Consider the following 27995-nt stretch of genomic DNA (forward strand, 5'->3'; position numbering starts at 1 on the left):
ATGTAATTTTACAAATATAGGCAATTACTCAACAAAGAGAATATAACAAGCGCTCTAAAATACCAAAATATTTCTTAAAGACTAGAATGGAGAATGAAGACGGCCTTTTCTTATTAAACTTTTTATTAAAATTGAACTATTTTTTACATATTTAAAATACTTTATATCCAAGTTATGCAATATGTATGAAAACAATTGTATGCAAACACTTGCATAAAAATATGTAAAATCACAACTAAGCAATATAAAGCAATATATAGCATGTTCCAAAATGTATTTCAGGACTAGAATACCTGAGTTTTCAATAAGCTGGTTTCCTGCGTTTCACTGATTTTAACAGTTATATTTAACAATATATCTGATCTCATGTAAAGCACTTCTTTGGTTGGGAGAAACTGCATGGAAAGGTAGAGATCAAGCAGAGATACTACTCAAGGCCTGTCTTCAGAATCTTCTTCTCCGTGACGATCCACCGTTTGAGATGCTAAGAAGGACTCCCATGTAGCAAGGCACTTAAAAAAGAACACAGATACATATTAATATAGCAGACAGATTTCTGGAGAACTGGTAGCCAAGGAGAAAAAGAAGAAAAAAAAAAAGCAGAATACATATGCATTGTCACAAGCTGTTTCTGTGGGACTACGGTAAAAGCAAAATATGGTTTCCTAGGCAGCTCAGTGATATGCAAAATGTTAGCCAACATGCTGAGTGAGCTGTAAAGGTCACTTTTCCATAATGACAAGCACACAGTGTGAGCATCGTAATTGTATGTGTTATCACGGGAGATGCTAACATTAATTATGCCCTTCTTTAATCTCTCCCTTTAGTTACAGGCAAAGATCTCCTCCAAACAGAAAGCACAGTCAGGCACAGTTTCTTCATAATCTCTATGGATTCCTGTAGTATACTCAATTCTTTCCAAGTTAAATTAAAACATTTTTTTCTAAACACACAGATAATTCCTTTCCCCCCTGAGTAATGAGAAAGAAATGGGACAAGAAAGGCAGGAGGCTGGGGGGAGACTGTCATCTTTACAACAAATGTTTCTCTCCTAATGGAAAAACGTATTCATAACTGTATAAGCTATTGTTTTGATTTGAAGCACCAACACTGTAGTCAGTAAAAGGAAAAAACAAAAACAAAATTAAATAAATAAAAATATATGACTTTGGTTCAGTTTGGTTTAAATTAGTGTTGGCATCTTGGCAAACCTATATAAATCATAGAGTATTCTTGAGAATCACGGCAAGCCTATCACTATGGTTTGCTGATGTTTCTTACCAAAGTACCGGGTTTCTGCAAATTTAAGTCTGTCAACAAACAGTACAGCTAAACTTATGCAATAATTTTACATTGAACAGTCTTTTGTTGTTGAATGACTTTTTTTTTCTGAACCACAGCTTAATTTATACCATGTAACTTCATGTCTTGCCATTCTGTAATTTCAGTAATGTGAATTAAATATATATATATATATCATATATACTGGCTGGAATATAAAAATGGCTGACTATTATCTCTGCAACACTGATCCAAAATGCATGTCTTAAAATGCAGTCACACTATGTTGCTTACCCAGATAAATATAATCTACTAAAGCCTTTCCAGACAAAGATGCAGAGCATTTTTTCAGGTATACAAGTTACTTGGTTTTTATTTATCCTAATTTATGTAACCAAAACATACTTTCCAAAATGTAAGAGAAATAGTGGCTCATTTCACTGGCAGACATCACAGTGCTGCTACAGCTGACAAGTTTTATAATTAACTATACCAAGACAAAACTAGGTCTCTGTGCCTTAGGCTCAAGCTTTTTACATTGTGAAGCATGAACTGCATAAATGACATTTTGTTAGTGATGTATACTTCAGCATTATTACAGAATGATTTTACTTGGTTCTCCTGTGAGGGTAAAAATGGAGATCTGAACAGAGGATCTTTTTCCTTTCTGTCTCACAAAGAGACAGAAAGGAAAAAAGAAAAAAAAAAAGAAAATCAAATGCAGGAAATTAAATGTGCATGCATAGGATTGAAATTCATAATCCAATTACTTGTAAAAGCCCCACAGAAGACATAACGAAACCTAAATATACAAAATGAAAAAAGCAAGTGCTTAAATAAGGCTACTTTACCTAAAATATTCTGCCTACTACTGCAGGTCACACATCTGTTCTGCAACACCATTTTTAGAAATAGCAGTGAGAGGTTTCCGTATACTACAATTGCATATCATACTAAAAAGGAGATATAAAAATAGAACATGTAGTAGGGATGATAACAGAAGCAATGTGTCACATGCCATGTGTGTTTGTGTTCCAGTTTCCTAATTTTCTGTGGTTGATACCTTAAAAATACCCTTTATGACAATATTTCCTAGAGAAGAATCTGAAAATGTAGTCTTCCATGTGTGAGAGAGACAAGAATCACTTTCATAGTGTCTGGGTGCAAGGAAACAAAAACTGGAGTCAACAGAAATAGAAAAATGCTGATTCCTAGTATAATAATAAATAAACACAAAACAACAACAAAACAAAACAAAAACAAAGAAAGAAACAAAAACAGAACAGTAAAGCCTTCATAAAAGTATGTAAAATAAATGTCTATGGTTGAAATGATCGAGGGTTCAAAGATGGAGCCAGGCTTTGAAACAACATTCACAGAGACAAACTGGCTCAGCCATGTGGGAGCTTTTGAAAATCACATGAAGTTTGTTAACTAAATTCCTGGGTAGGGAATTCCTAAATTCCTATGGTAGGATGTGATCAACATGCATAAGCAGCTGACTTTGGTACACAACCAAATGACTAGTTAAACGCATCACAACAGAGGCCTCCAGGGTAAACAACAAATCTCATCTATTTTTCTACAGCTTATACTAGACAGATACATATAGGCTCTGGAGTTAGAGGGAAGTTACTCCAGTGGGGAAGGAGTATTGTTTTGACCTAATGAATTTATTGGATCAATTTATGCCTGCATGACAATGTAGATCACAGGAATGAACCAAATTAGGCTTGGAATAGTTAAGAAAATCAAGAAATGTATGTTTCTGGAAACGAGTAAGCCGTGTCAATGCCGATAAGAATCTCACTACCCTATCAAAGATAAGTTTAGCTTTATATCAGATTAATCTGCAAAGGTTTAAACAGGATTAGTTTGACATGGCAAAAACAAAATTAGAGGCTACATATTAAAAGAAGGTGCATCCTTGCACAAGGAAAAACGTTCTTTCAATGCCGAAATGAATTAAATATCATTCCACATTATGAAAACAAACAAACAAACAAACAAAAACATAACCCACAATCTTCCTGCAGTTACTAGAGTACTTTATAAGCAATGGAAAACCAAACTCTGGTATATTTCCTAGATTTACAAGATCTGACTGGTATTTGGATTGTGCTGCAAAACCCACTTGTTCAGATCACAGAATCAGAACTGTAGGGGTTGGAAGGGCCCTCAAAAGATCATCGGGTCCAACCCCCCTGCCAAAGCAGGTTCCTTAGAGCAGGCTGCCCAAGTAGGCGTCCAGACAGGCCTTGAATATCTCCAGAGAAGGAGACTCCACAGCCTCCCTGGGCAGCCTTTTCCAGTGCTCCGTCACCCTCACCGTGAAGAAGTTCTTGTGCTCTAAGAACTTCCTGTGCTCTGACTTGCCGCCATTGCCCCTTGTCCCTTGTCCTATCCCCACAAACCATATTTGTTTTTTTTTTTCTGAATAGAATATGTTAACGAAGTCATTTGCTGAGAAAAGTAAATGTTTTGTTTGTTTGTTTGTTTGTTTGTTTTGTTTTGTTTTGTTTTTTTGATGTAGATATCCTGAAGACTCTGGTAAACATAAGGGGGAAAAAAAAAAGGGAAAATGTAGTAAATGTTTAATCACTACTGCTCTTTGAAGCCAAAGTTCAGCATTCCTGGTTGCCTGGATTGGTGACTTGTATGAACCAGGAAGACTTCAGACACCCTAGCTAAATAACAACAACTACTCCTTTGTATCTTGTTTTGGTTTTAGCAATGCTTTATCCTTAGGGAGCTGCAGAATATCTATACCTAACTTAATGCAAAGACTCCCGGTGACACGCAGCTTTCTCAGCTGTATGCTCCACCCTGTGGACAGTTTGTGATTTCAACCATTCAGAAGATAGCATCTCTTCTGAACTGAGCTGTGCTACTTCAGACAGTTGTGTCATACCTAAGGCATGGGAAAAAGCAGTAAAATAAATGGTACAGCATCAACACATGCTTCATTCAAGAACTCTTCTCTGTAAGGCAAACAAAATGATGCTGTTTTCTTCAGAAACTGGAGTGAAGTCCTGACTTTCTTTTTAAATTAAAACCTTTTCATATTATTTCAGAAAATCCTCCCTGTTTTAGTGTCAGTGCACTTACAGTCATTTTTAATACAGTATGTTACTGGCCTCAAGTTTGAATACAGGGAGAGTAAAACATTTTTCAACTCTTTTCTGGAAGAAAAGGACAGGCAGTAAAGAACTCTATGAACTCTTGAGACCAACTCCAGGAATTCTAAGTGACTGGTCAGTCCTGGTAACTGGGTACCAAAATGGCATCATATTCAAATGTATTATAAGACAGCTTGCACATTATCCCAGGAAAGACATCATTCTCATGGGTCTGCATAAGAGCACCTATAAAATTGGAGCACTGGGCATTAATTAGTGCCTTTGTTACTGAAGCACTGAGACAGAAAGGGATTGGTGATACCACAGCTGTAGAAACAAAGGGACAATTCTTACTCAGAAGATTGTGTTTAAGGTAGGATTTTGTTTTTTATGGAAAGCATAAAAACTGCATTCTGATGCTACGGATTATGAGAATCCCTTTCTGAGGTTTCACTTCTCAACAGGGAAAGCAGATGCTAGTGTTTCTTTTGCTGCTGTTTTCAGGCGTGCAACACCTATAGTTTGTAATATAAGGGCTTCTGACTGTGATCACTTCTTCAATAATTAACCATTGTTAGTCACCACAGGTCTCCAAAAAAAATGCACGTTAGATTTAAACTCCCAAACTGAGTATTAATTTTACAGAAATCTCTTGAATGCCAGTATTAAAATAAAATGTTTCTGTTAAAACCAACAACAAAACGATAAGCACTCACATTTCAAACAAGTTAGCATAATGTTTACTATTATTAAAACCAATGCACCAGTCCAATAAGGTATTTTTTTCTAAATTTCAGATCTATCAACGCACAACAGCAAACATATTTTATGCAGATTTCAATATGTAAGAAAAGCACCAACAAAGAATAATGTTTCAATATAAACCAACTTGTCCAGTATTTCAGAGGCTATTTAAAAAAAAACACTAGTAGTTACAAAAATACTTGAACCATTTTTTGCAGTTTGTGACTTAACGGTAGTAATTTCATGTATACTATGAGATTTGGCAGTCTGAATTAAAATTCTAATTCAGCAAAAAGCAGTTTTAGGCAGGAAAAAGATAGAAAGAATGATTTTTGTGTTTTAATTTAGCTAATCGTTCATGAACAAAACATTCCAGTATATTTAGCGTTGATTTAACATACATATTCATGATATAGAAGCCAGAGATCAGCAGCAACTGAAGAAAATGTGAGAGGATGCCAAAAGTTTGCTGCCTGATTTCAGAAAATATTTTGATCTTTACATGTAACAACAGATTGTCAATGTCCGTGCATCTCACAGGCTGCATGCTAATTAATTAGACTTGATGATCATGAGCTCTGTCTTTTCAATTATGTTCTGACAAAATGATTTCTAAAATCAGGACACTGATTTTACACTGAGCTAATACTCAAGCCATAAAAAGTTCAGAATATGGGATCTGAAGTTACAGATATCAATGTGTATCTGTGAAGAATACTGATTTATGATTAATAGATAGCTAACTGTACTCCTTTTTCCAATATAAGGAGAAGTTCTTTAAAAAAAAATCCATATCTATGGGATATTTTCAAAATAAGCACTTCAATCAACATGTTTCCTATGAAGAAATTTCACAGAATACTTAAAGAGATGTTGCTAAATGTTTTCAAGTTCTATTGCTTAGTATATATTTCTTGGAATTCTTACCAATGATGTTAGCCATGGCATTTGAGTCGCAATTAAAATTTTATTTCAGTCATTTTTCTTTCTTCCCAAAGTATTAAGTTTCAGTTATAAAAAAAAATAATATAGCAACTGCATACATCTGTGTATCTTATAAAAATGTGTAATAAGCTTTCTGTACTGACAGCTCAAAATTGTATTGATACTCTTTATTGCAGTAAATTTTGATTATTTTATGAACGACAATCCCTTAGCGAAATAACTTTCTGAATGTGCTATTTGAAAAGAAATTACATTTAAATGTTTTCCTCATTCAAAATCATTGTAAAATGTTGGGGCTTCTTCGTGCAGTTACGGCAAAAGGCTGAAAATACAGCAGCTGACATTGAATCAAAAAATATCTTCCAAATTCTTGTGGTTAGTAAAACAAGACTGCCCTCTGTCGATGATGAACTCAGGATCAACCACTTGGGCACAAATAAAATACATTTTACTTAAAACATGTCAAATTAGGGATAACTGCCTCCTTCTGCCCACAAAAACTTATTCTGAAGTTAACACAAGTTCAAACGAAGATGCGAGTGTCTTCTTTAGATACAGTGCATTGATTTCTCCACTGAAATAATTAATGAAAAAAAAATGCTATGAGAAAGGGTTTTACCTCTTCATAATAATGGAGATTATTGTCAGCCATATTACCGAATGCCGATCTCATATCACACTGCATATTTTGTTTCCACCTGTCCCAGTCTGCTTTCAGAGCATTATTGGCACATTCTACTTTGTCTTCAAGTTTCCCAATCTCTTCTGAGAACTAAATAGGAATTGTAAACATAAAAAAAAAAAATAAATTAGTAGAATCATGATTTCAAATGTGATTGAAAACAAATGATCATAGTGCAGTAAGAAGAACAGAACTGCAGAACCAAGGTTGGTATTACAATTAGTACATCAGTTCCCAGGGATAAATTTTAAATTATGTTCTTAATGAATAGCTCAGTACAGTTTCTGAAATATTAATAGCAGAAATTCCAGATGGTAACTAAAGTGTTGCTGAAAATATTTTTATTGACTGCGAAGTTACAGACTGTGGCACCTCTTTACTTGCACTTGACAGTAATTCATTAAAAAAAGGAAACTTAAAAGGCTTTACTGGAGCAAAATCAACTATACAAATTAGATTTGGACAGAAAAACTGAGAAAACCCTGACAGAACCTTTGATGACCTCAGAGAAAATCAGAATGGGGGGAATACAGCAGAAATCACACACACAAACTTTCTGATGTCTTGCCTGTCGACTTGCAATTTTTTATTGTGGAACTAACCTCTGTGTGACCATGTGAGGAAGGCAGAAATACAGAAGTAGAGAAAGAAATTAAAACAGGATTTCTGCAGAGCAGGAACTCTTTCACAGGGATCCAGGATCAAAAACCTTGAAGGCAGCTACTATGCAGACATTATTTTCTTCTAATTGCTGGAGATGCCCGAAGTGAATTTCAGCTACTGGGAATCAGTAAGTAGATAGAGGGCCCCTCTTTAATGAGTCTTCTAGTCCTCTCAGTAATTTTGTACCTATTGTTATTTGCTAATCAGCTCTGTTGGTTCTGGCTGGCACCCAATTGCAGAATGAAGTAAATCTTCTGCAGCTACAGCGCGATTCAGTGCCTTGGGACTGCACAGAGACTGTGACAACCCTAGGGAAGTCAGGCATAAATGCCACCAATAACCAACAGCAATCAGGAAAAGCTGATCCTTAACACTGTTTCTATTGCAACTCAGGTACCATACATCGTCCTCGTCTTCCTTGTACTCTGCTATCAGGCAAATTGTTTTTTCTTCATATAACAACTCTGTAAAGTTGGATAGCTCCTCATCAGTGCTGCAGAGCTGGTGCTGTCATTGGTATTAACTTCCAAGTCTTTCACAGGATTTTCAGGGGATGCTTAGGCGATTCACAGAATGCAGAAATGTCAAACTTCAGAGCAGGATATGGAAGGGTACAATCTGCAGCCTCCAGCTTAAGCCATGCACGAAGGGCACCATTCCAGTGCCACAGCTGCAAGTGCTGCAGGAATCAGAAATAAACTAAGCAACACTGTCGGAATCAGTGACAGAATCTGAGACCAATCCTTAAAATTTATGGAGGTATCAAGGAAGGATGACAGCTCATAAATGTTTCTTGTGTGTCCCTGAAGCCAAGAAGAGCCACATATGCTTTAACCAAGTAACTCACGCTTGTGTACATTTCCACTATGCAATGCCCAGCAGAAATCCTGTTCACACTCCATATAGTCAGCATAAAATTGTCACCAAGATCACTCTGAAGTCAGTCAGTTTGTACGACCTTCTGGGAATCCACTGTCTGGGATCTACTGACTGCGGACTCTGGGCCACACTATAACAAGAGGTACTGCTTCTGCCAAAAACAACCCTTCCAAGAACAAAAGGTCAAGTGAAAACATAAAATATTTAATTTCCAAACCACAGATGCAAATTCAAAGTTTGACAAAGTGGAGTCCTTCACCTCTCCAAGTAGCCACAGAATGGGAAAAATGAAAGGAATTTCATCTGAATGGATTTTTTCCCACATTCCACAATACAGAGATGAATAAACATTTTTAGTTGGACTTTATTTCTAAACTGATTTTACTTGCCACACTTTTAGATTCACAAAATACTGGATATTATTCGAGAACAAAGTGAAAAAAAAAATATTATTTCTACTTTACTGAAAAACCCAAGTTCAATTATCTAGACAGATTAGTAATCAAACTAGGGACAAGTGTAATTTCATCAACTACCAACAATGTATTTGACATGAAAAGGTTAATCCAAAGTTTAAACGTGGAGGAATTACCTCTAAAGACATTACACACAACTGGATTAGGTATCTTGGGCATGTCCCAAGTTAATTGCCTTTCCTTCTAACACTATAAAAACAAATGCACATAGAATACTGAAAATAGTGAGTATTTGTAGCTGATTTAGAGTAAGAAGGTGAGTTGAATCAATTTTTCTGCTTTTGCAAGAAAAAAAGTTCTTATTTGAAAATGAGCTAGACAACATGCTTCTGTTGTCAGAACTTCTCTGATTTCAAAGTCCTGGAGCAGCGTCCTCCCCTTATCTTGTTCTTTATATCTTTAAGACATTTATTTTACAGTTTGTTTTTGTCTTGCCTTTTCCAGGAACTTCGAATTTCTTCCACGGTGTAGCCATGATGTGATGTGGACAGGCAGACTGTTCTACATCCCCACCTGGATACGCAGTTTAAACATCACCCTCTAAAGCCCCAAAGAAACTGTGTGTTGTATCAAGGCGAGGGTTGGACCTAGGGTCTAAAGACAGCGTTATGCCACACTTCTTCATCTCGACTAGAAAGGTCTAAGATCTACTTTTTCACAGCTGATAAGAAATATTAATACCATCTTCTTCAGCTGACATGACAGCAGAAATCAAAGAATGCCCTGGTCTCTGAACGAACACATCCACCCAGTGTGTTCCTGATTTACGAGGTGTACGTTGTTACAATTTATCCTACCAATTAAATATGGTCCTGAATCCATTTTCTTACACTGATCTCACTGAGGCAGCTAGTGTGATGAGTAAAATCTTACATCAGTGGTTCCTGCAGGACAGCACGATGTTCACCAGACGTCATACAGCTGGCCAGAAGGTGTAAGCTAGACACTGCCAGGGCACAGCACTACTGGACATGCACAGGGCGACTTGTAGCCAGAGGAACTTGGCCCAAAAGCCGAACTACCCGGTAAGTGACACAACACTTTACAGTACCTCACTATGCAAACCAGCATGACTTTTAATCTTCTACATGCATTAATCCCACAGTTTGGTGGTACTAACCCTGTTCAGCCTGGAGTTGAAATTATCTATTCAGAATGTGATAGATTCAGCACTGCTTTTCTTCATTCCAAGCCTGAATACTAGAATCGTCAGTCAGCAGTAATGCCTACCTGGTGCCTGTCTGAATGACTGCCTTCTGCGCTGCCTAAAGCTTGGAGTGGAAGGCCAGTGTTTGGCTTTTTAAAAGCACTACAAGCAGCTGGTTCTAAAAGCCTGGTGGGAGAAGCACGGCTCCAAAACGTTGTGTTTTTTTTTTTTTTCCCCAGCCAATGGACATTACATCTCATGAGGTTTAATTCATGATTCCAGCCTGTTTCAGCTGCACTGACCTTGAAAATGTTTTGCATTCTCCTGTTGTATAACCACCTGTTTGCTAAATCATTTAATGTTTGCCGTGACCAGTGCTGAAGATCTCACAGCCTTTTATCAGCTCTAATGACAGTCTAAGGTTCCTTATCTGTGGTGGAAGTGTACTTCAGATAAGATTAGAATTCATGCCACTCATTGTCAGCAGAATTTCTGGCTACTAGATTGCACTGACAAGTTCAATCTGACGTCTGTGAGATCATTAGAAGCTACATAAGATATGCCTAGGAATAGAAATGTGAAAATAAAGCCAAACTCAGCATTTGGCACCAATTCCAATAACAGTACTTCTGTTTTCAGGCTTTTTTCCAACCTCCTATCATTCTGAAATCAGTCGGGTTATAAATGTTAGCAAAATAGTTCAAGATGTAATAAAAATTAAAACATAGTAAAAGCAGATGCAGAAAACAGTTAAAAGTTACCTGAACAGTTAAAAATAGCAGTACACCACTCTCCGTGACCAAACTATCATTAATACAAAAAGCCTTCAACTTCTAATTAAGAAAAAAGTCTTCAGGATGTAGCCACCACTCAATTACAGAGGACAGGACTTTATGATTAGACTAACAGATATTCGTGTTGCTGCTCTCTTGAGTCTGCAAGGAGAATTGAGGTCTCAGCAAGAGCATTTTTTGAAATAATTGAGAACCAGAGAGGCTGGAAAGATAAAGCAAAGGTCTGAACACCTAAGTAATCGTGTGATCTACAGGCTTTGACCAGAGCTGTAACAAGGAAATTCAGAAACAGTGAAGAAAAGACCAGGTTTACTGGAAGCAAGGACAAACCTCCTTATGGAGCAAAACACTGTCAATATCATATCAACATGGTATGATCGATAAAATGCTAAAGGAAAAAATTATTCCTTTCTGTCTGTAACAGCTGAAGAAAACGGAGTGCGTGCACCTTGTCTGAGGACTCCATGAGATTATACCAGACACACTTTCTGAAAAGGCCGTGTCCTGCCAGGCAACGACCCTTCCCTACGGTGAACAGCAGCAAGAGCAGCTGCTATACAAGTTGTATGAAATTGCCATTCATCACTGAGTCACTCCGTGCAAATGCAGTTGTTTTTAGCAAGTTGCCAACAACCCATACAAGTGGGAAGTACTGATAAAAGGGATGCAATGTTGCAAAGTTGATCTAATTAGCTGTGTACAAATAACTTAAACGGTGACCCGTGACACTCTTTTGGCAAAACAAATTCTTAGTATATACTGTGCTTTCACATACAACTAATAGACCTGTCTATGATACAGCCGCGGTGAGACCTCACTTAGCAATCAATTGTCCAGTGCGTAGACAGATGGGCTGAGACTAGAAATATTTAAGTAAAGGTTTGCTGGAAGATGGTCTTTGCTTATTCCTATAAATGTGAAATTAGTGTTATACAACATGTTAATTTATTTCCAAGAGAAACTGTATTTCAGTCACCATTTATGTGACATTCCCTATAACCCTCGGGGAGCAAAGAGCAGATGTGGTTCTCCTGGCAGCCAGCGATCTCTCTGACCCCTGCCGGCTGGTTCCTGGCTGCAGTGATGCCCCTGAACATCCCTGCTACCCTGGGCCAGGGAAACCCTGCGAGCCCCCACGCTCCCTCCCCCTCCACTCCCCGTGTTGCTCAGAGGCTGCTCCCTCCCCACCTTTTAGGTTTACAGATGTGGCCTGCACCCACCAAGTCCTTCGTGACGGTGCAGGCAGGACAGCCAGGAGACAAACCTGGGGCTGGGGACACCACAGCTGGGGCTGCTGGGGAGACACGGTGGGCTGGGTGAGGAGGAGGCAGCATGGAAACACGCTGGCCTTGCTGGTAGCTGCAGCTGGCAGAGGACCAAGACCTGTCCTCCGTGCCCCAGCTCCCAGCATGGGGGGCTCCTCTGCCTCCTCGCATTTTGTAAGAGCTTTAAACGTTATCCCTAAACTAAGGACAGGAGAAGCAGCTGAGGAAGCCGAAAAACAGATAAGAGAGCAAAAAGGTAGAAAAATTCAAGTAAACAGAATTTCTGCTTCAGGAGAAAAAAAATTAAAAAATAGACGTATTTACTGACTGTCCCACTGCAGTACACAGAGACAAATTATGAAATACACCGTAGACATCACAATTTAGATAGTGGTAATATATTCTTATTTATTCATTTAACTGACAAGAAATCAAATGAAAATATGCACTTCAGCTGCCAAAAACTACCTAAACAGCTCATCTTTACATGAAAGCTAATTACAACAACCCTAATAAAAAATGTCTGAAATGTCAAGGACTTTCTCCATCGATATACTAGAAAGTTGCAGTAATTATTATCTAGTCATTTTTATGTATTATTTACACTGTATAATGCTTGGTGTTAACACTATGCTAAAGGGACATTATTTAGGCTGTAGAGCTCAACTATTAAAAAATTGAAAAAATGCCAGTTCTGCTCTCCACCACAGCTCTAAGCTGCACAGCTGGTAATGGAGCAGTGCAGAAAAAGTGTCCCAGCATTGGTGCCACCATTGCACAGGAGCAGGCTGAGGCCAGAAGTGAGCCAGTGGCAACAGTGGGCAGGCCAGCACTGAGGTCGTGCAAATTTATCCCAAAATTCCTTTAAATCATCCCACTGAACTTCACTGGTGGCTTTCAGGATGCCCGCTTCCATGAGTTACTACAGGTATGGTCTGACTGCTGCAGAATGAAGACATACGACTGATACTAAAAAAAAAAAAAAAAAATCCTAAAAAATAACCAAATAAGACAGAAACTTGAAGGAGCAAGATTGAGAGCTTTTCATTTTAAATACGTCTAATTGCTTTGCTCGTTCTACCTCCTTTTCCTTTCCTTTGTCAACAGAGCAGCAGCTATGAGAGCACGGCAGCAAGTCTTACTTTCTCTTAACTCCCAATGGGGATGGAAAGAGAAATGTTAAAAATACACCACAGCACTGCCCGTATTGACAAAACATGATCCGTGGATGCCCATTATTACCAATCCTTTGCTACAGCTACCTACCCACTGATGTGTTGCATGTTTCTCATGATTGCCTCTGCCTAGCATGCACAGCTGCAAAGAACAAACTTTTTTAGAGAAAGTATGGGACATACAGAGACACTATACAGTTACAGAGCATGGCTTCACAGGACACGCTTTCTTCAGGGGATTCATCTCTTGCAGTTAGAGTAAGGCCTAGAATATTTCAGCATTCTGTACAGAGACGTACTCACCAGATCCTTGTCTGCCTTTTTATTGGCTAAAGCATCCATTTTGGAATCAAGCTCACTTTGAATGTGGTCTCTCCTTTTCAAAACACCCTTAAAATAAAAAATAATAAATAAATAAATAAAGCACACTAAATTTTAGCCATGTGTTCAGAAAACCATCAGACAATTTTGAAATTTAATAAATTAAGATCAGAGAATGAAACAATTCAATAATTTTGGCATGATATAAATACTTTTCTTTAAAAAAAAATAAAAATCGGGTAGTAAGGACTCATATTTCAATACCTACCTTTTATCTTATGTGATTTTTCTAGAATCTTGGTAAATCCAAAAGCAATGCCACAAGAATCTGCCATACACGGTATCATTGCTAATTGTATGAGAAAAACTGCAGCAGCAGTTAACTTAGTAGTAACTCAACCTACAATATATTCATTTTAAAAAAGCAACATGAGTTTGTGAAATCAAAAGTAGCTTACTTGAGGAAAAGCTACAATACAAATTAGAATAAATGACTCAGAATGGTATACAAGGTATTATTGAAATTGTGACTTTAACCAATATTATTCTGCAAGCACCAACTGTAGTTCAGTAACATCAGATAAAATTATCATAAAAATAATAGATGCAATGACATTGATATGTGTGCCTATTTTCAGTATATGTAATTATTTCCTTCCCTAAAACTGTCTTACAGGTATTAAATTTTTAGCATAATGCCAAAAAATAATTAGAAAGGGGAGGAAATGTTACTTGTTAGACTACAAAACGGGAATAGTGTAACAGATTAAATTTCCATTTCTGATGTTCATTTGCTATGTGACCTTGAGCAAGTCTTATAAATTTCTCTTTGCCTTAGTTTTCTCATCTGTAAAAGCATACTCAGGTGTGCTTATCTCACAGAAATGTTACAAGGCATTAGTCCTTTAAAAAAATAATCAGAAGCAGGACATACGTAATTGCAAATGTCAAAACCTCCTTTTACTTTGCTGTGCCACAACTGGTTTTACTGCTTCTTCTGCATATACAAAAAAGATTTTCAGTATTTACCTCTAGCACAGGGCATGTTGAAACAGCACAGGGCCTAAGCAGCTCTACCTTTTCTATCTGTCTTATTTGACTGTGTTCTCTCTGATATCTCGTCACTTTAACAAGCACAACATAAAAAAGCAGTAGGTGAACTTTAAAATGATGTTTCCTGTTTCCTTTTGAACATATATACACTAGAAAAATTTGGCAAACTTGACTTGGAACAACTCTGAATACTACTTTAGCACTACATGCTAACGCCTTAATCTACCTTTCAATAGCTTAGAATATCTTCTGTTTCAATAAATATAGAAAATGTTTAGCTGTAAGCACAGAAGTAAAACAATTATGTCTAGAAAAGCTTTCACATTATGAGTGCTTTATCTTTTTTATTATTCCTTTTGCCTCTTTTAAAACTATTTTATTGACCATATGCCAACTTTTATCACAAATATTTCTTAAGTTACAAGATAAAAACAATAATTTTAATATTAACATGTTGCAACTATAAGCAAGTGCTGAATTCCAATGTCACACAAAGGAACTGTTTTATATACATATTGTTATACTTTTGTAATTTGTATAATAATTAATACTACCCTGCCACAAAGCCATCAAATAATTGTATGTGGACCCATAACCAATTTAGAGCTGCAGTTTGTACCCTGAAGCACAACAGGACAGTTACACTCTCTAGATTTGTTGTCTCCACTGTGAGTCAGTTAGAAAGGAGCCTGTCTAGACATCATTATTTAACTATGAATTTATCTCTTTCCTCAGTTTAAGGCTAAACTCCCAACACTGGAAAATACAAGGACTAATCCATTGTACTGACCACAACTTCTGCATGTTTGCACGTTAGCTTCTTGCAGCAACACACGAAGGTGCCTGTGATGAGGTACCCTAGAAAGCAGGTTTTACTGGTGTGTGACTTCCTTCATTGTATTTTGAGTATGATTAGTAGTCCCCTCTCCATACTGTGAGAGGGAAGTAAGTTGTAGGAAAAAAAACACATGTTGAATGTAAGGAAAAGAGCAGTAGTTTAAGAGGACTGAGATACTGGAGGAAGATTTTCCTTTGGACAGGACCTTGTGGCAGCTTAATGCTGCATTGCAAGTGTTGCATCAAGGCAACTGCAACTAAGAAAAACAAAACAAAACAAAAGCAAAAAAGGAAAAAAAAAAAAAAAAGAAAAAAGAAACCAGCAGTGAGTAACAGCAACTTGCAACACGTGCATTACGAGCCAGGAAGTCATTCTGTGGTTTGTGCAGACAAATCTCTCTGTGCTACACACAGAAGCAAGCACCTGTGAAAGGGTGAGCCAAACTGCAAACTAGAAGGCAGTGTCTCTTCAAAAACATGAGGGATGGGATGGCTCACAGCTAACAGATGTACAAGTTCTGAAAAACAAGATTGGAACTGGGGGAGGGGAGGAAATACTGCAATTTGCCAAGATAGTACTCTCTTCATACCTTTAAGCAAAGTAAAGCCTATCTCCGTCTGCCTCCATCTACATTTAAATACTGAGGCCTGTGAGATACAGGACATTTTGTACGGTCTCTCTTTTAGTGAAATTTGTTTTAAAGACAGTGGTCACTGTAGTGACCAGTGTAGTGACACAGTAGTTCTTTAACCTTTCAGTTGCTAAGCCATCTGGAGAAACGGGCAATGCTGTGCACCGTGCCAACAAAGGCCTATGCTGGCCAAGTGAACCTGGGTCTTGCTCTACACAAGACCTGTAGCACACTCAGCCCCTGCTCAGAAGCCACTGCAGTATGAGCAGGACTACCAGCAGAGACACAAAAATGGATACGGCAGATTGCACAGGCATGGCAAATCCCAGACAAAGGCTTGTTTGCAGATATTCCTGCTTTCTGAAGGCAGCACAGTGGGAATGATGACATGCTGAAGTCAGGTTTTGAATTATGTTGATTGTCAGGTCAGATTTTTTACATTCTCTCCAAGTGTAAGAAAATTACATATGTGAAGGGAACTGAGAGCATCAGCTTATGACAGACTAAAACTTGCTTATATAATGACACAGGGACTGGAAGTTTCCTGCTTTTCTAGAAAAAGAAAACATAATTTAGGAACATCTCCCAGAAAAGGGAAGAACCTCTCCAGTCCTCCTCCCCCTCACAATCTGTTACTAGATGAGTCCGTATTTCACCAGTGTCAGCAGAGGTCTTTCTGAACTGCTGTTCCTCGAGCCTTTCTGTGTTCCAGCCTCTGCTACAACACAGAGCTCTCTTCAGAGGGCAAAATCCAAACTCTTCTGCACTGCTACCACGAGTGGATCCATGCCACACAAAACTAGCAAGCCTTTCTCATCTGAAAGGGGTGCCTCTAGCCTGATTAACAAGGGAAACAGGACAAACTGGATTCTCTGCTGATGGACAGCGACCCTGTGCAGTGCAGGTTTACTAAGGGCAGTTAATGACAGCAAAATCATTTTCATCAGTTACAAACTCTCTTCTAGAGTTTGTCAGTGCCCTAAGCCAAACTTCATATACTGCGATAAGAAATCCTAAAGGAAACCTTACCATCAGAATTTCACTGTAGAGAACATACTCATGTAAGATCGGTAGCAGATTTTCCGACAGCCCTGCCATTCGTTTCTCTGTAGCCTTGCAACACTTGTCAATGCAGCTGGCGATGCCTTTTAGGGAGTCTGCTATATCTTCTTCTGATGCTGACCAAAGTGTGTGGATGGGGCCGTATTCCTTCATTTCATTAAAATACTCTTAACAGGAACATATACACAGGTTAGTTGTTTGTTCACTAACAGGTGTCTAAGCGATACGAATTGCAACCTCATATTTCCTGTGAATACAGCAAGAAACTAGGACTAATGTTTAATATTTGCTTAGTATGTTCTCAAAGGTGCATACCTAAGTTCATTCCAGTTCTGCAGGTGTTATCTTCTTTAGAAACTTGTATTACTCTAAACAGATAGGTATCCTAAAAATTGCTTCTCTTATGTCTCTGAGCCAAGTGCTAATTCGTGGAAGAAAGAATAAGGTACTGCTGTTTGGCAGTACTTAATTTGGCAAGGCTGGTTATGACCTGGAAGATGTTCACAGGACGGTACTGAGAACATGTTTCCATTTATTGAAAACATAATTTTATCACAATTGAGTTTATAATGAAGAAATGTCCAACAAAAGTTGCCAAACAGTTTTGTGCCATGAAGAAATCAATATTTACTTTGAGATCACTTTGACAAAAAAACTCTCCATGGATAATGTAATTAGGACTCTCATGTTAGGCAATTACAAGCAGGAATATTTTCTGAATGTTCTCAGTTATCAGCAGATCACGTCCCCAGCAGTGCAGCCCTGCACACTAGTGTTCTGCCTATTGCTATCTGGAAAATCTAGAAATAAGATACATCCAGCAGCACTTGGGAACATGTCAAAATTCATGAGGTTTTCCAAGAAATATTTTGTCATTGATGACTTGAACCTAAGAACCTCAGCCAGATATTTCCGCTGGAATGAACTATAACAAAAGGAACCCTTTTCAGCAACATTTATTCTCCTTTTATTAGACCCCTCCAGCTTAGTGAGGACACACTGAGATGTGGTACTGCACACTAAAGCACAAGGTCTTGGTTACTACAGAACAAAGTGTAGCACTTCAAATTATATTATATATACAATAACATTTCTCAAGTGCTGACCAGTAGAAATTGTAAACAGACCTAGTCTGAGATCAGGGTCAAGCTCAGAAAGTTAATAATTTAGAGTTTCAAGTAGGTGTGTAAACTGCTGTTACTGATGAAAAATATGAGCTGAAGTCATCCTTCTCAAGAAAACTCTAACAGGCACAGATTCCCATGGCAGAAACCATGGCCCACAGCAAAGCTCTTAAAAATAATCTACTTGGCCAATACATAAAAAAAGGTGCGGAATAAAACTGAAGAAGACATTTAGAGATCTGGAATCTGTGCGGCATTATGCCAGGATGAGACAGGAGAAAAAAACTAACTCTACATTCCATTCAAAGTACAAAACAAAAGGTCATGCAGATCTCCAATAACCACAATAAAATGACAGCCCCACTTGTTATGTTTTCTTCTTTTTAAGCTCCTTACTGGGTAGGTCGATGACATGTTAAAACTTTCCCTATTACCAAGCTATTCAAGTTAACTTGAAGATCTGCCAGAACAATGACCATTATGAAAAGCACCGCATAAATACAAATCTTCCCTTTTTCCCTGCTTGCTGGAAAGAAGTATTTTGCTTGGCATAATGAAAATGAATGTACTGTTTACAACAAGTTGTTTTCCAGTATATTAATTTCTTAAATCCATAAAAAGATATTTGTTTTCTACTTACCCCTTTCTTCCTTGTAGATTCTATGAGCTATTTTGTCCAGTACATTTATTTTCTGACTAAATGTTTCCATATAATCATTCATTTCTGTAAACATTTCAGGACGATTTTTAACTCCTCCTCTTACTGAGGATGCTACAGCTCTTACAGTCTGTCCCATTCTGCTCAGCAAACCAGGGCCCTGCTTCTTGTGTGAGGAGAGTTCCTAAAAAACAGAACATGCTGAGTTTACTTGCACATATATTTTTAAATTCTTTAAAAATAATATGTGGTTAAAAGCTTCCTGTTTTGTTTTAAAACAAAACTATATTCATAGACCTCTGTGGAAAAAAAAAAAAGCAATTCAGATGTCTTTTTAGTGGATAAATCTCACTCTAAAATTATTAGACCAGTGTCAGAACCATAACCGTCACATGCATTTATTAACTAAGCCTTTCTGGACAAACATAAACATGCTGTGCGTCATGCTCTCACAAAGAATGATTAAAGATGGCAGAAAACCTTTACCCTTTCGTTCCTTAGAGTTGACTAGATTGCAATTTAGCCTTGTGAACAGGAAAGCAGAGGTAATGATTGCAGAAAGAACTCATTGAGAAAAGCAAACAATGTTCCTACTGGAAGAAATAATCCAGTGATTTTCTGTAACTATTTTTACATGTTGATAGAATAGCCTTTGCTAAAGTTCAGAGGCAGGCTTTCTGAGTACAAAACTGATCTTCAAGTGGCAACATCTTGCAAAAATACCACAGGAAATACAAAGGATATATTTTTCTTTTATGAGACCAGTATAACTTAAAAAAAAAAATCAGATGAAAAAGACAAGTGCTATGCCAAAACTGTAATTCATTTAAATTACTACTTTTCATATAATCTTTGAAGCTTATGTGTATAATAGAAAGCATGCAGAGTTGAAATATTGTGCCACAAAAATCCAAAACGCAGCAACAAAAACTGCTTTGGCAGGTACAGCAATATTTATGGCCACACGCAAGATTACCAAATGCACAGAAGAAAAGGTTATCTCGGGGGACGAATATTCCATAAATTCCACACCTTCTTCTGACACTTCTGTAACAAGCCGTGGGAGGATGCTATTGAATACTGAACTAGGGAGACTCCTGATACACTCTACTAACACAAGACATGGTTTCATATAACTGTAGATAAAAATAAAGCCATTTTACCCAGGCTTGTGCAGTAAGAAAAATTTTGAAGTCTTCATTAAAAGTTAAAGTTGGATGATCAGCAATGCGGTTCAAAAATTTATGTAAAGCTTTTCTTCGAGTCTCAATGAATTCATCGCTAAATCGTTCCACCATTCCTTTCATTATGAATTTTTCAGGCAATGGCTAAAAAAAAAAAGAAAAAAGTATATTGTATAACTTGCAAAATATTAGGGATATTATAACAGTTCCTCTACTTACTGAAAACATAGATACAGCTTGTAAAATTCACCACGTAAAAACAAACTGCTACAAAACTATCATATTTAACAGCAGTATATACTGGTATTTGTAGCCGATAGTATAGCAGGATACAAGTACAATTAAGAAAGGGGAAATAAATTACTGCAAATGGCACAATTTCAAACATAAGAAGTGAATTACAGAATTTTTAATTATCGCTTATATACGATATAAGCGATAATTTTTTATAGAAAGCTACTAAAAGGTTAGTTTGATGCTCATGAGAGTTCAGAAACACAAGAAAGCCTTCAAGCAGCTCTGTTTAAAACTTGGGTCACCTTATAAATGAATAAAAATAACATAAGGTTTAACAAACGAACAGGAATAATTAATGTTGGATGTGCTTCTTCGAGTTTGCTCTTCAACCAAAGGAAATCCTGATACCGTCTTCGAACTTCATATTCACAGGAGTCAAATTCACCACGAGATGTCTGAAAACCATGGAGATAAAAAAGAGGACCAGAAAGTGAGAATACTGTGAAAAAATAACGATATTGTTTTAGATTTTGAAGAAAACTGCATACATGATTCTATTTTGCCCTTGCTATTTGCTTACTGTTTTTTAATGCACGACGATCAATCTCTTAATGAAATAGAACACATGCAATTTTAGCAACAAATCCAAGTTCTACTTTAAAACAACATCAACAACAAAAGAAAAACTAAACAGCAGAGTGACCTAAAATAATCACCCTAGCAGTGTTTTCAGAAGATTTCAATCATTACTTTACTGTGCCATGTCCCTGTTAGCAATCATAGTTATGTTGATTACCCTTAGGGCACTTCTTCTGAAATGATTTGAAATCAATGAGTGAGGAAAGTCCATTTTTTAGCATTCTGAAAAAGCTAGAAATAGCTGACATACATCCTTGGGGCCTGCTGATGCCAGTCAACAATCCTCACATTCAGAACGTGAAAACTTCAGCACATCATAGAAGTAACATTTCCTGTGCTGTTTAATGGATTCTGCTATTCCATCATCAACTCCAGTTCTGTAGCCCTTTGTCAGAGCTTGCCAACAAACCTTTAATGCTTATAAAAATGCTTATTACAGCATTGTGAAATTGTCAAACCATGAGATTTATTTTATCACCACTCTATCTTCTAGAATCAAGCTACAAAGAGCTCATGTTTACATCAGAGTGATGCATGCTGTTTAGCATTTGTTGTTGCACGGAGATTTATAATGCAATGCAAGTAAATTCTAAAAAACTCAAAACACACTTTACTAATCTAAACATTTTTGAGGACTGAATAAATTTTTTTCAAGTTATGTGGGAGGAATGACATTACTTTATCATCAACAACCAGCACTTCAAATTAAATATGATAAGAAAGGATGGAAGAGATAAAAAAGTAAAAGCAATCCACCTTACAGCCCTTCCATATTTGCCTGCAGAAAAAAATGTTCTTTTGTCTACAAAAAGATGCATAAAGTGAAAATTATTGCTAGCAACCTAATGAAGATAGCTCTCTTCCTACTCTTTAAATATTTTATGAGGGATTGATAACTTCTCTTATTTAAAGATGAATAATTCCCATTTGAAAATTTGGTTTTAAATGAATCTTTTGAAAAGAACTCAAAGTAAAATAAATTAACACAGTAATTCTCAAAACACAGCCTGCAGAATATTTGCTGGTAATCCCAAATGATCTGTCTGGTCTCACAACACTTTCTTCCTTATTTCCAGTGAATAATTTGCATTCAGGACAGCTAAAAATACACTATGTTGTTTCCTAATATTACTTTTTTCTTCATTTGAGAATTGTGGCAGTTTCCCAGAAATCATATGCAACTGTTGATGGGAAACAAACTTTCCCATAGTAGTGGGCACTGCAATTACGAAAGAATGGAGCTGTAAGACTTCGTAGCAGCAAGTCTTTTCATGCAAAGCAAAAGATTGCTGGCCTGCAAGTGATCCAAAAGTCATATAATACGTTGGCTAACATAGTGTCTTCAAACAAAATCAGTGGCTCTGCTGTTTCATATTCATGTTGAAGATCACAACAGAAAATATTTATTTCCATATAGAACTGAATTTGCCATTGAAGGAATACCAGCTATGTTCTCAGTATAAAAAAATCTATGTACATAACGTCTGTAGACTTTACTGATTTTTTTAAAAAACTTCCAGTTTCATACCGTTTTAGTGCTCTATAACTCATAGCAAAATCAGACTATGATTTCAACTTAGTAATATCCCAAAGAATGGTTCAAAAGAAGAGGGAAAATATTGTTACCAGTGTAAGCCACTGAATAGATGCTTACCTTTGTGATTACTCTGTATGTAATGAATGTTTCAATGGCTGTAATGTGGCTTTCAGGATCATCGACAGTAATGAAGAGATCTCTTAATTCTGGTTCATCTTCAAATTTATACTGGTTTATCATAGATGAGGGGGATATTGTCATTGAAGGACTGAATGAGTTTGCTTCGGCCAATGATGTATCCTGCATATAAGACATGAGAACATTGATATTGAAACATATTTACGCACACACAAACATGTCTCAGATGCTGTAATGGCAAGAAGAAAGAATTATATGATATGTGGCAAATCTATTATCTATTCACTTCAGTAAGGACGTAAGAAATAGGAATGAGACTTATTCTTTAACTGATGAAAGCAAAATGCTACCATTTGACTAGACCTTTATGCATAGTTAGAAAGAGAAATTGCCTGTGAATGCTTAAATTAGTTATGATTACAAGCATCTAGTATTTGTGTAGTATGATTACCAGCTTTATTATAATGGTTAGAAGCCAGTTATTCAGGACTCACCATGCTTGAATTATCTCTAGTACGCTGAACAGGGTGGATAAGAAAGTACAATTTTAAGAAACAAGACAAAATCTAAATCAGAATTTTTACTGGAATTGGGTATCCCAGTTTGCATATATTTTAAAATAGAATTTCAAATGGGAAACTTTTACAGAGATGTAAATTTGATCTTTAAAAAAAAAAAGATAAGTAAGAATGCAGTACAAAATTACTGCTTAATTTATTAATTTAATTAAATTCACTAACTCAGAAAACAGCATAATAATTTAATAAATTATGAAAAATAAATGAGAGCAATTAAAATCAATAATCATATTGTAAATATCAGACATTTAATGTAGCTTTTCTAACATATCCAATTCAATGAAGTATTTCAATTAATAACAAGCTTCAATATTCCTCGGTGTTTTTGGAAAGTTGCTTTCTCTTTTCAAAAACTTAAGCTTATACACAAAACTGGGTAAAAACCGGCTATTTAAATCAGAATTTCTGAATGAGATCATCAGGCAAATGAGCAACCACACTGCCAGGAGCCCCGCGCTGCGCTGCCATCCTACACAGGACTTCTACGCTGCCCTTGGCACTGGGAGCTCGCCTGAGCTACCTTTCTATCTGCTTTATGCCACAGTAAAACCAATTGCTTGCTCGTCCAAGCCTGTGATCAGCAACATGGAACAGCTTGGGTTGGGAGGGACCCTAAAGACCACCCAGTTCCAACACCTTGCCCTGCACAGGGATGCTGCCCACTGGATCGGATTCCCCTAGGCCCAACCAGCCTGGCCTCGAACACCTCCAGGGATGGGGCATGCACGGCTTCTCTGGGCAGCCTGCTCACGAAACTGGCTCCTCTCTTGCAAGAGAATCACAGTGGTAAAAAAAGGTCCTTTCTAGTGCCTTGCTGGCTATGGAGCATGCAGAAAAGGGATGCTGCTGAAGAGAAAACTGGTGAAATGTCAGGAGTGGAAATGTGTGAGGCCAGGTATTGCCATGTGGGAGTGAGGAGTGCAAGACTGGTGTCACTGAGGACAGAAAGACTTTCTCCTTTGGATTTAACCAAACCAAAGCTGCCTCTGGGCTATGTTCTCCCCTCTCACTCTTTTCCAGTCTTTAACCTCATCATCGTACACTGCCAGCTCCCTCCATTGGATTTTTCAATGTACTCTCACACATACGGAGTAGAAACCTCTGTCGTGAGCCATGCACTGAAATCACTCATGTACCAGATCTCCTCCCATCACGCATGTACAGTTCTTTGACCAGGGAAACAAAGCCAAGAAGAAAGGTTAAAGACAATGCTTTAAATATTACAGAGCTGCTTCCTTGTATGCCTGCCAGGCACGTTATGTATTTCACTCAGCCTGTTCCAACCCACGATTTCTGTACTGGTACGTAGTCTGCACGGCCGGCAGTGGTAGAGGATAAATAGAAAAGCTGTGTTTTCATGGCTCACCAGCACTAGCTGCCCATGCTCCCCATGAAGAATGAAACTGCTTTCCAAACGTGCGAGTTCAGGGCAGGCCATGTGATTCACAGTGCTGAGACAAGGGGAAATTGCCAGGGAGAGAAAAACGCACGTGAGCATGTAAGGGACTTGGATGGCCATACACTTGAGGAATAATGATACTGCAAAGCCTAAACTGGATCAAGGCAAATGTGTTTCATATCTTCCAATTTCCTATGGGCCATTACTATCTTAATATCTCCTTCCTCTTTCTAGGTTGCTATTAAAAGTTGTTCTATACAGGCAGGTTCCTGAAAGCATGCTTTTATATGAGAGGCCTAAAAAATACATAGCTTATGAAATAAAACACTGACAATAAAAATCCACAGAGTAAGCAGGACTTCTGTTTTGTTGTAGTATGGTTTCTGTGTTGTCTGCACGTCAGTGAATACATGTCAGGTTTATACAAGCATCTGTTTCTCTATCATCACGATACTTCAGGTTTATTTCCACCAGTTCTTGAAGTTTGCTGACATGTCTGATGCCATCACAGGGGAACACAGTTAAAAAAAAACAAAAAAGGTAATTTTCTGTTTTCTACACATTTGTAATTTTGGGGTTGGTCCTGTTTTTGTGTGCATACTGTTGATTGTGGAAGTTGTATGGCAGGGGAAAAACACTCTTCCAGCTCTTGGTTTTTAAAACTTTTTTTTATAAACTTGTTTCCTCTTTATCTGTGTGAAGAAAGTCAAGGCCTTGCCCTTGATAAGGAGGTACTTTCCCACACCTTCCCCGACTGCACGTGCCTACCACCCCCCTCCTCCCTTCCATGCCCTTGAACTAGTGGCAGAAGAGATGAAACCTTTGAAAACGGCTTAAATCCTCGATCAACTTGTTCTGGAAAAAGTAGCTTCTATGCAATTCTGTGGTGGCATGTACATCTTTTCTACAAACACCATGAATTAAGTTTTCTGTAATCAAGGAAGAGAGACAAGCATTGTAAAACTGAGTTTCAAAAGGAGGGCTGCTTAACATTTTAAGTATTAGCCAAATCACTGACAGCTTTGTCAATGTCATGTCAAGGTACCACCAGCAAGGAACACAAGGATTACTGGAGTGCAGTACATGTGGTACTGTACTTTGAAACCCATGGAAGAAAGCAGGCTGCAAACACTGCATTCGTGTGACTCATCATTCAACCCTGAGAGGCTGTCTCTGCTAAAACGACCTCAGAACTTTTTCCATGGTAACAGAAACTGGGATAAAGTGAAATGCACGTTACATTATGAAATGCTTTATCAGGGCTGCCGAATAAAATGCTAGTCTGTAATATTTGAGGTATGTCACCGGATATTGGGCCAGTGGTTTATGACACTATCAGGTTAAATGTCTATGAATTTTCATACAATAAAAGCTTTGCCTTTACAACTTGAGTAATAACTTACAGTATTGAGGCTGACAATTTTTAAGAACCTCATTTTTCACCATTTTGGTAGCTGGTCCATTTCACTGACTAAACTTAGAAAAATGAAGTCAGTGTCAGGCACTGAGCACTGCACTGCCGCTGCATCCCATTGGGCCTGCAAATGCTGGTGACCTTAAAGACAGTGGTGTGAGACACTCCATTAAAACACAATTTAATACAAGGTGGTCTTGGAACAGCACATTATGGAAAAATCAGTTTTACAAAAATAAGTCTGATGCTACATTTAGCTTGTCAGTTTCCCTTTAATATACAGAACACAAACAGAGGATGCAACCCCAAATCACCCTCACAGGTTTTCATCCTCTCAAAAGATCAGCACTCAAGCTGTAGCTGAAAACAAACTGAATTTCTGGCCAATATATAACCACTAAATGCATGTGTCTAAGATTTGGAAAGAACACTGGAGCTTTAACACAGTTTGACACATTTTCTTGTTCACAGAAATAGGTTATTTTGCATGCAGTAAATCTTTTATTAGTAGCTAACATTAACAGTAGTTAAGATTTAATATAAGCAAGAAATATTTTTGCATGAATCTAGGTGGCAGTAATTTAAGGATATAGATGTTTCCCATAGAGCAGCAGTATCTCATATCATCCATACTTGTTTTTATTTTTTATTCTCAAGGAACTTCACCCTTGACAAGCAAGCATGTTGATATGTTGTATTGATAGGCACTGACACCTGCATGCAGAACTGCCTGAGCTTACCTCGTAAATGCAAAAGGATTCAAGGTAAGATACAACTGAAGTTATATTTAACATTGGTTTTGTCTGCAAGTTCAGCAAATCATCAGATCACAACTGATACTTTTCCAGAAAATATGATTTGGCTAAACCCTAGTTATGCTTTAGAAAAACACTGATAACTTAGCGAAGTTTAGCCTGACCTCTTGTATGTTACAGATTATTAAATTACCTAATAGATACCTGTGGTGTTAAAATGCATGAATTTCAAGAATTTTATTGCAGTCACAGTTTAAATACATAACTCCTAAGAATGAGGCTTTTATTCCAATGGTTTTTTTTTTATTCACACATACAAAAAAGTATCTTTTTTACACAAAAATAGAAAATATACACTTAGTTCATATTACACTTGGTCCTAATCAAAATGTTTGCTGTCGCATTTTCAAATGGGAAAAATATTTACTATTTCTTTCCATCGTCATACATTCTGGTACCCAACAGAGAGAAGTCTCAGCAGGTGGATGGGGCCACAGCTGCCCTACACATTTTTTCCACCTCAGCTCTCTGTACATCTTACGGGACATTTTATACAGGGCGAACGCATCCATCGCAGGCTCCCTTCTCTGGCGGCTGAGAGGGCGAGAGTTAAAGCCCTGTCTTGACCAAACCAGCACAAAATGAGAGCCCTTACACGTGGCAGCCCCACCACCCTTCATGAGATTCATCACAACCAGGAATCTCAATCTCCCTGCCCGCGCTGACGGCCGGACAGACAGACGGACAGACGGGCGGCCGGACAGACGGAGGGAGGGAGGGAAGGAGCCGGGACCCGCCCGATGCCTGCGGGGCCGCCGCGGGGAGCGGAGCGGAGCTGCCGTGCGCAGCCGGGCCTCGCCTCCCGTCCCGTCCCGTCCCCTCCCCTCCTGTCCTGTCCCGTCCCGTCCCGCCCCGGTGCCGCCGTACCTTGCTGAACACCTCCAGGTCGTCCTCCTCGTCGTCCAACTCCAGCACCTCGGCGGGGGCGCCCAGCAGCGGCACCCGGGCCGCGCCGGGGGGGCTGGCGGGGAGCTCGGCCCCAGCCCCGCTCCCGATCCCTCCTCCCCCGGCGGGGGGGAGCGGCGGCGGCGGCCCCGGGACCCGTCCCTCTGCCTCCATCCTCGCCGCGAGCGCGGGCGGCCGCCCCGCCGGAGCCGCTCCCCGGGGCACCGCAATTGGCCGCCCGCCGCTCCCCCGGCCCCGCCCGCGGACCGCCCTCGGACCGGCCCCGGCCCCGGCCCCGGCCCCGGCCCCGGC

At 38.4% G+C, this 27995-nt stretch overlaps 2 protein-coding genes across 7 annotated transcripts in view; one reads left to right on the forward strand and one right to left on the reverse strand.

The window, feature by feature from the left end:
• The window catches only part of PLPPR5 (phospholipid phosphatase related 5), a 257024-nt gene extending 241324 nt beyond the window's left edge, over window positions 1–15700 (forward strand). For all 6 annotated transcript variants that reach the window (XM_068690249.1, XM_068690246.1, XM_068690250.1 and 3 more), the window contains one exon: window positions 9234–15700. In XM_068690249.1, the coding sequence (XP_068546350.1) occupies window positions 9234–9333 (100 nt within the window). In that variant the 3' untranslated portion in view covers window positions 9334–15700. The remainder of the gene's footprint in view (window positions 1–9233) is intronic.
• Window positions 106–27988, reverse strand: SNX7 (sorting nexin 7). Its single transcript, XM_068690244.1, has 9 exons — window positions 27666–27988; window positions 22572–22754; window positions 20623–20733; window positions 20021–20185; window positions 18840–19041; window positions 17043–17242; window positions 13474–13560; window positions 6709–6861; window positions 106–512 (listed from the first exon to the last, which is right to left on the reverse strand). The coding sequence occupies exons 1-9, from the start codon at window positions 27855–27857 to the stop codon at window positions 432–434; spliced, it is 1374 nt and encodes a 457-aa protein (XP_068546345.1). The 5' UTR covers window positions 27858–27988; the 3' UTR covers window positions 106–431.
• Between the last annotated feature and the right edge of the window lie 7 nt (window positions 27989–27995).

This window comes from Anas acuta, chromosome 8 (genome assembly GCF_963932015.1).
Source record: "Anas acuta chromosome 8, bAnaAcu1.1, whole genome shotgun sequence".
NCBI lineage: Eukaryota > Metazoa > Chordata > Aves > Anseriformes > Anatidae > Anas > Anas acuta.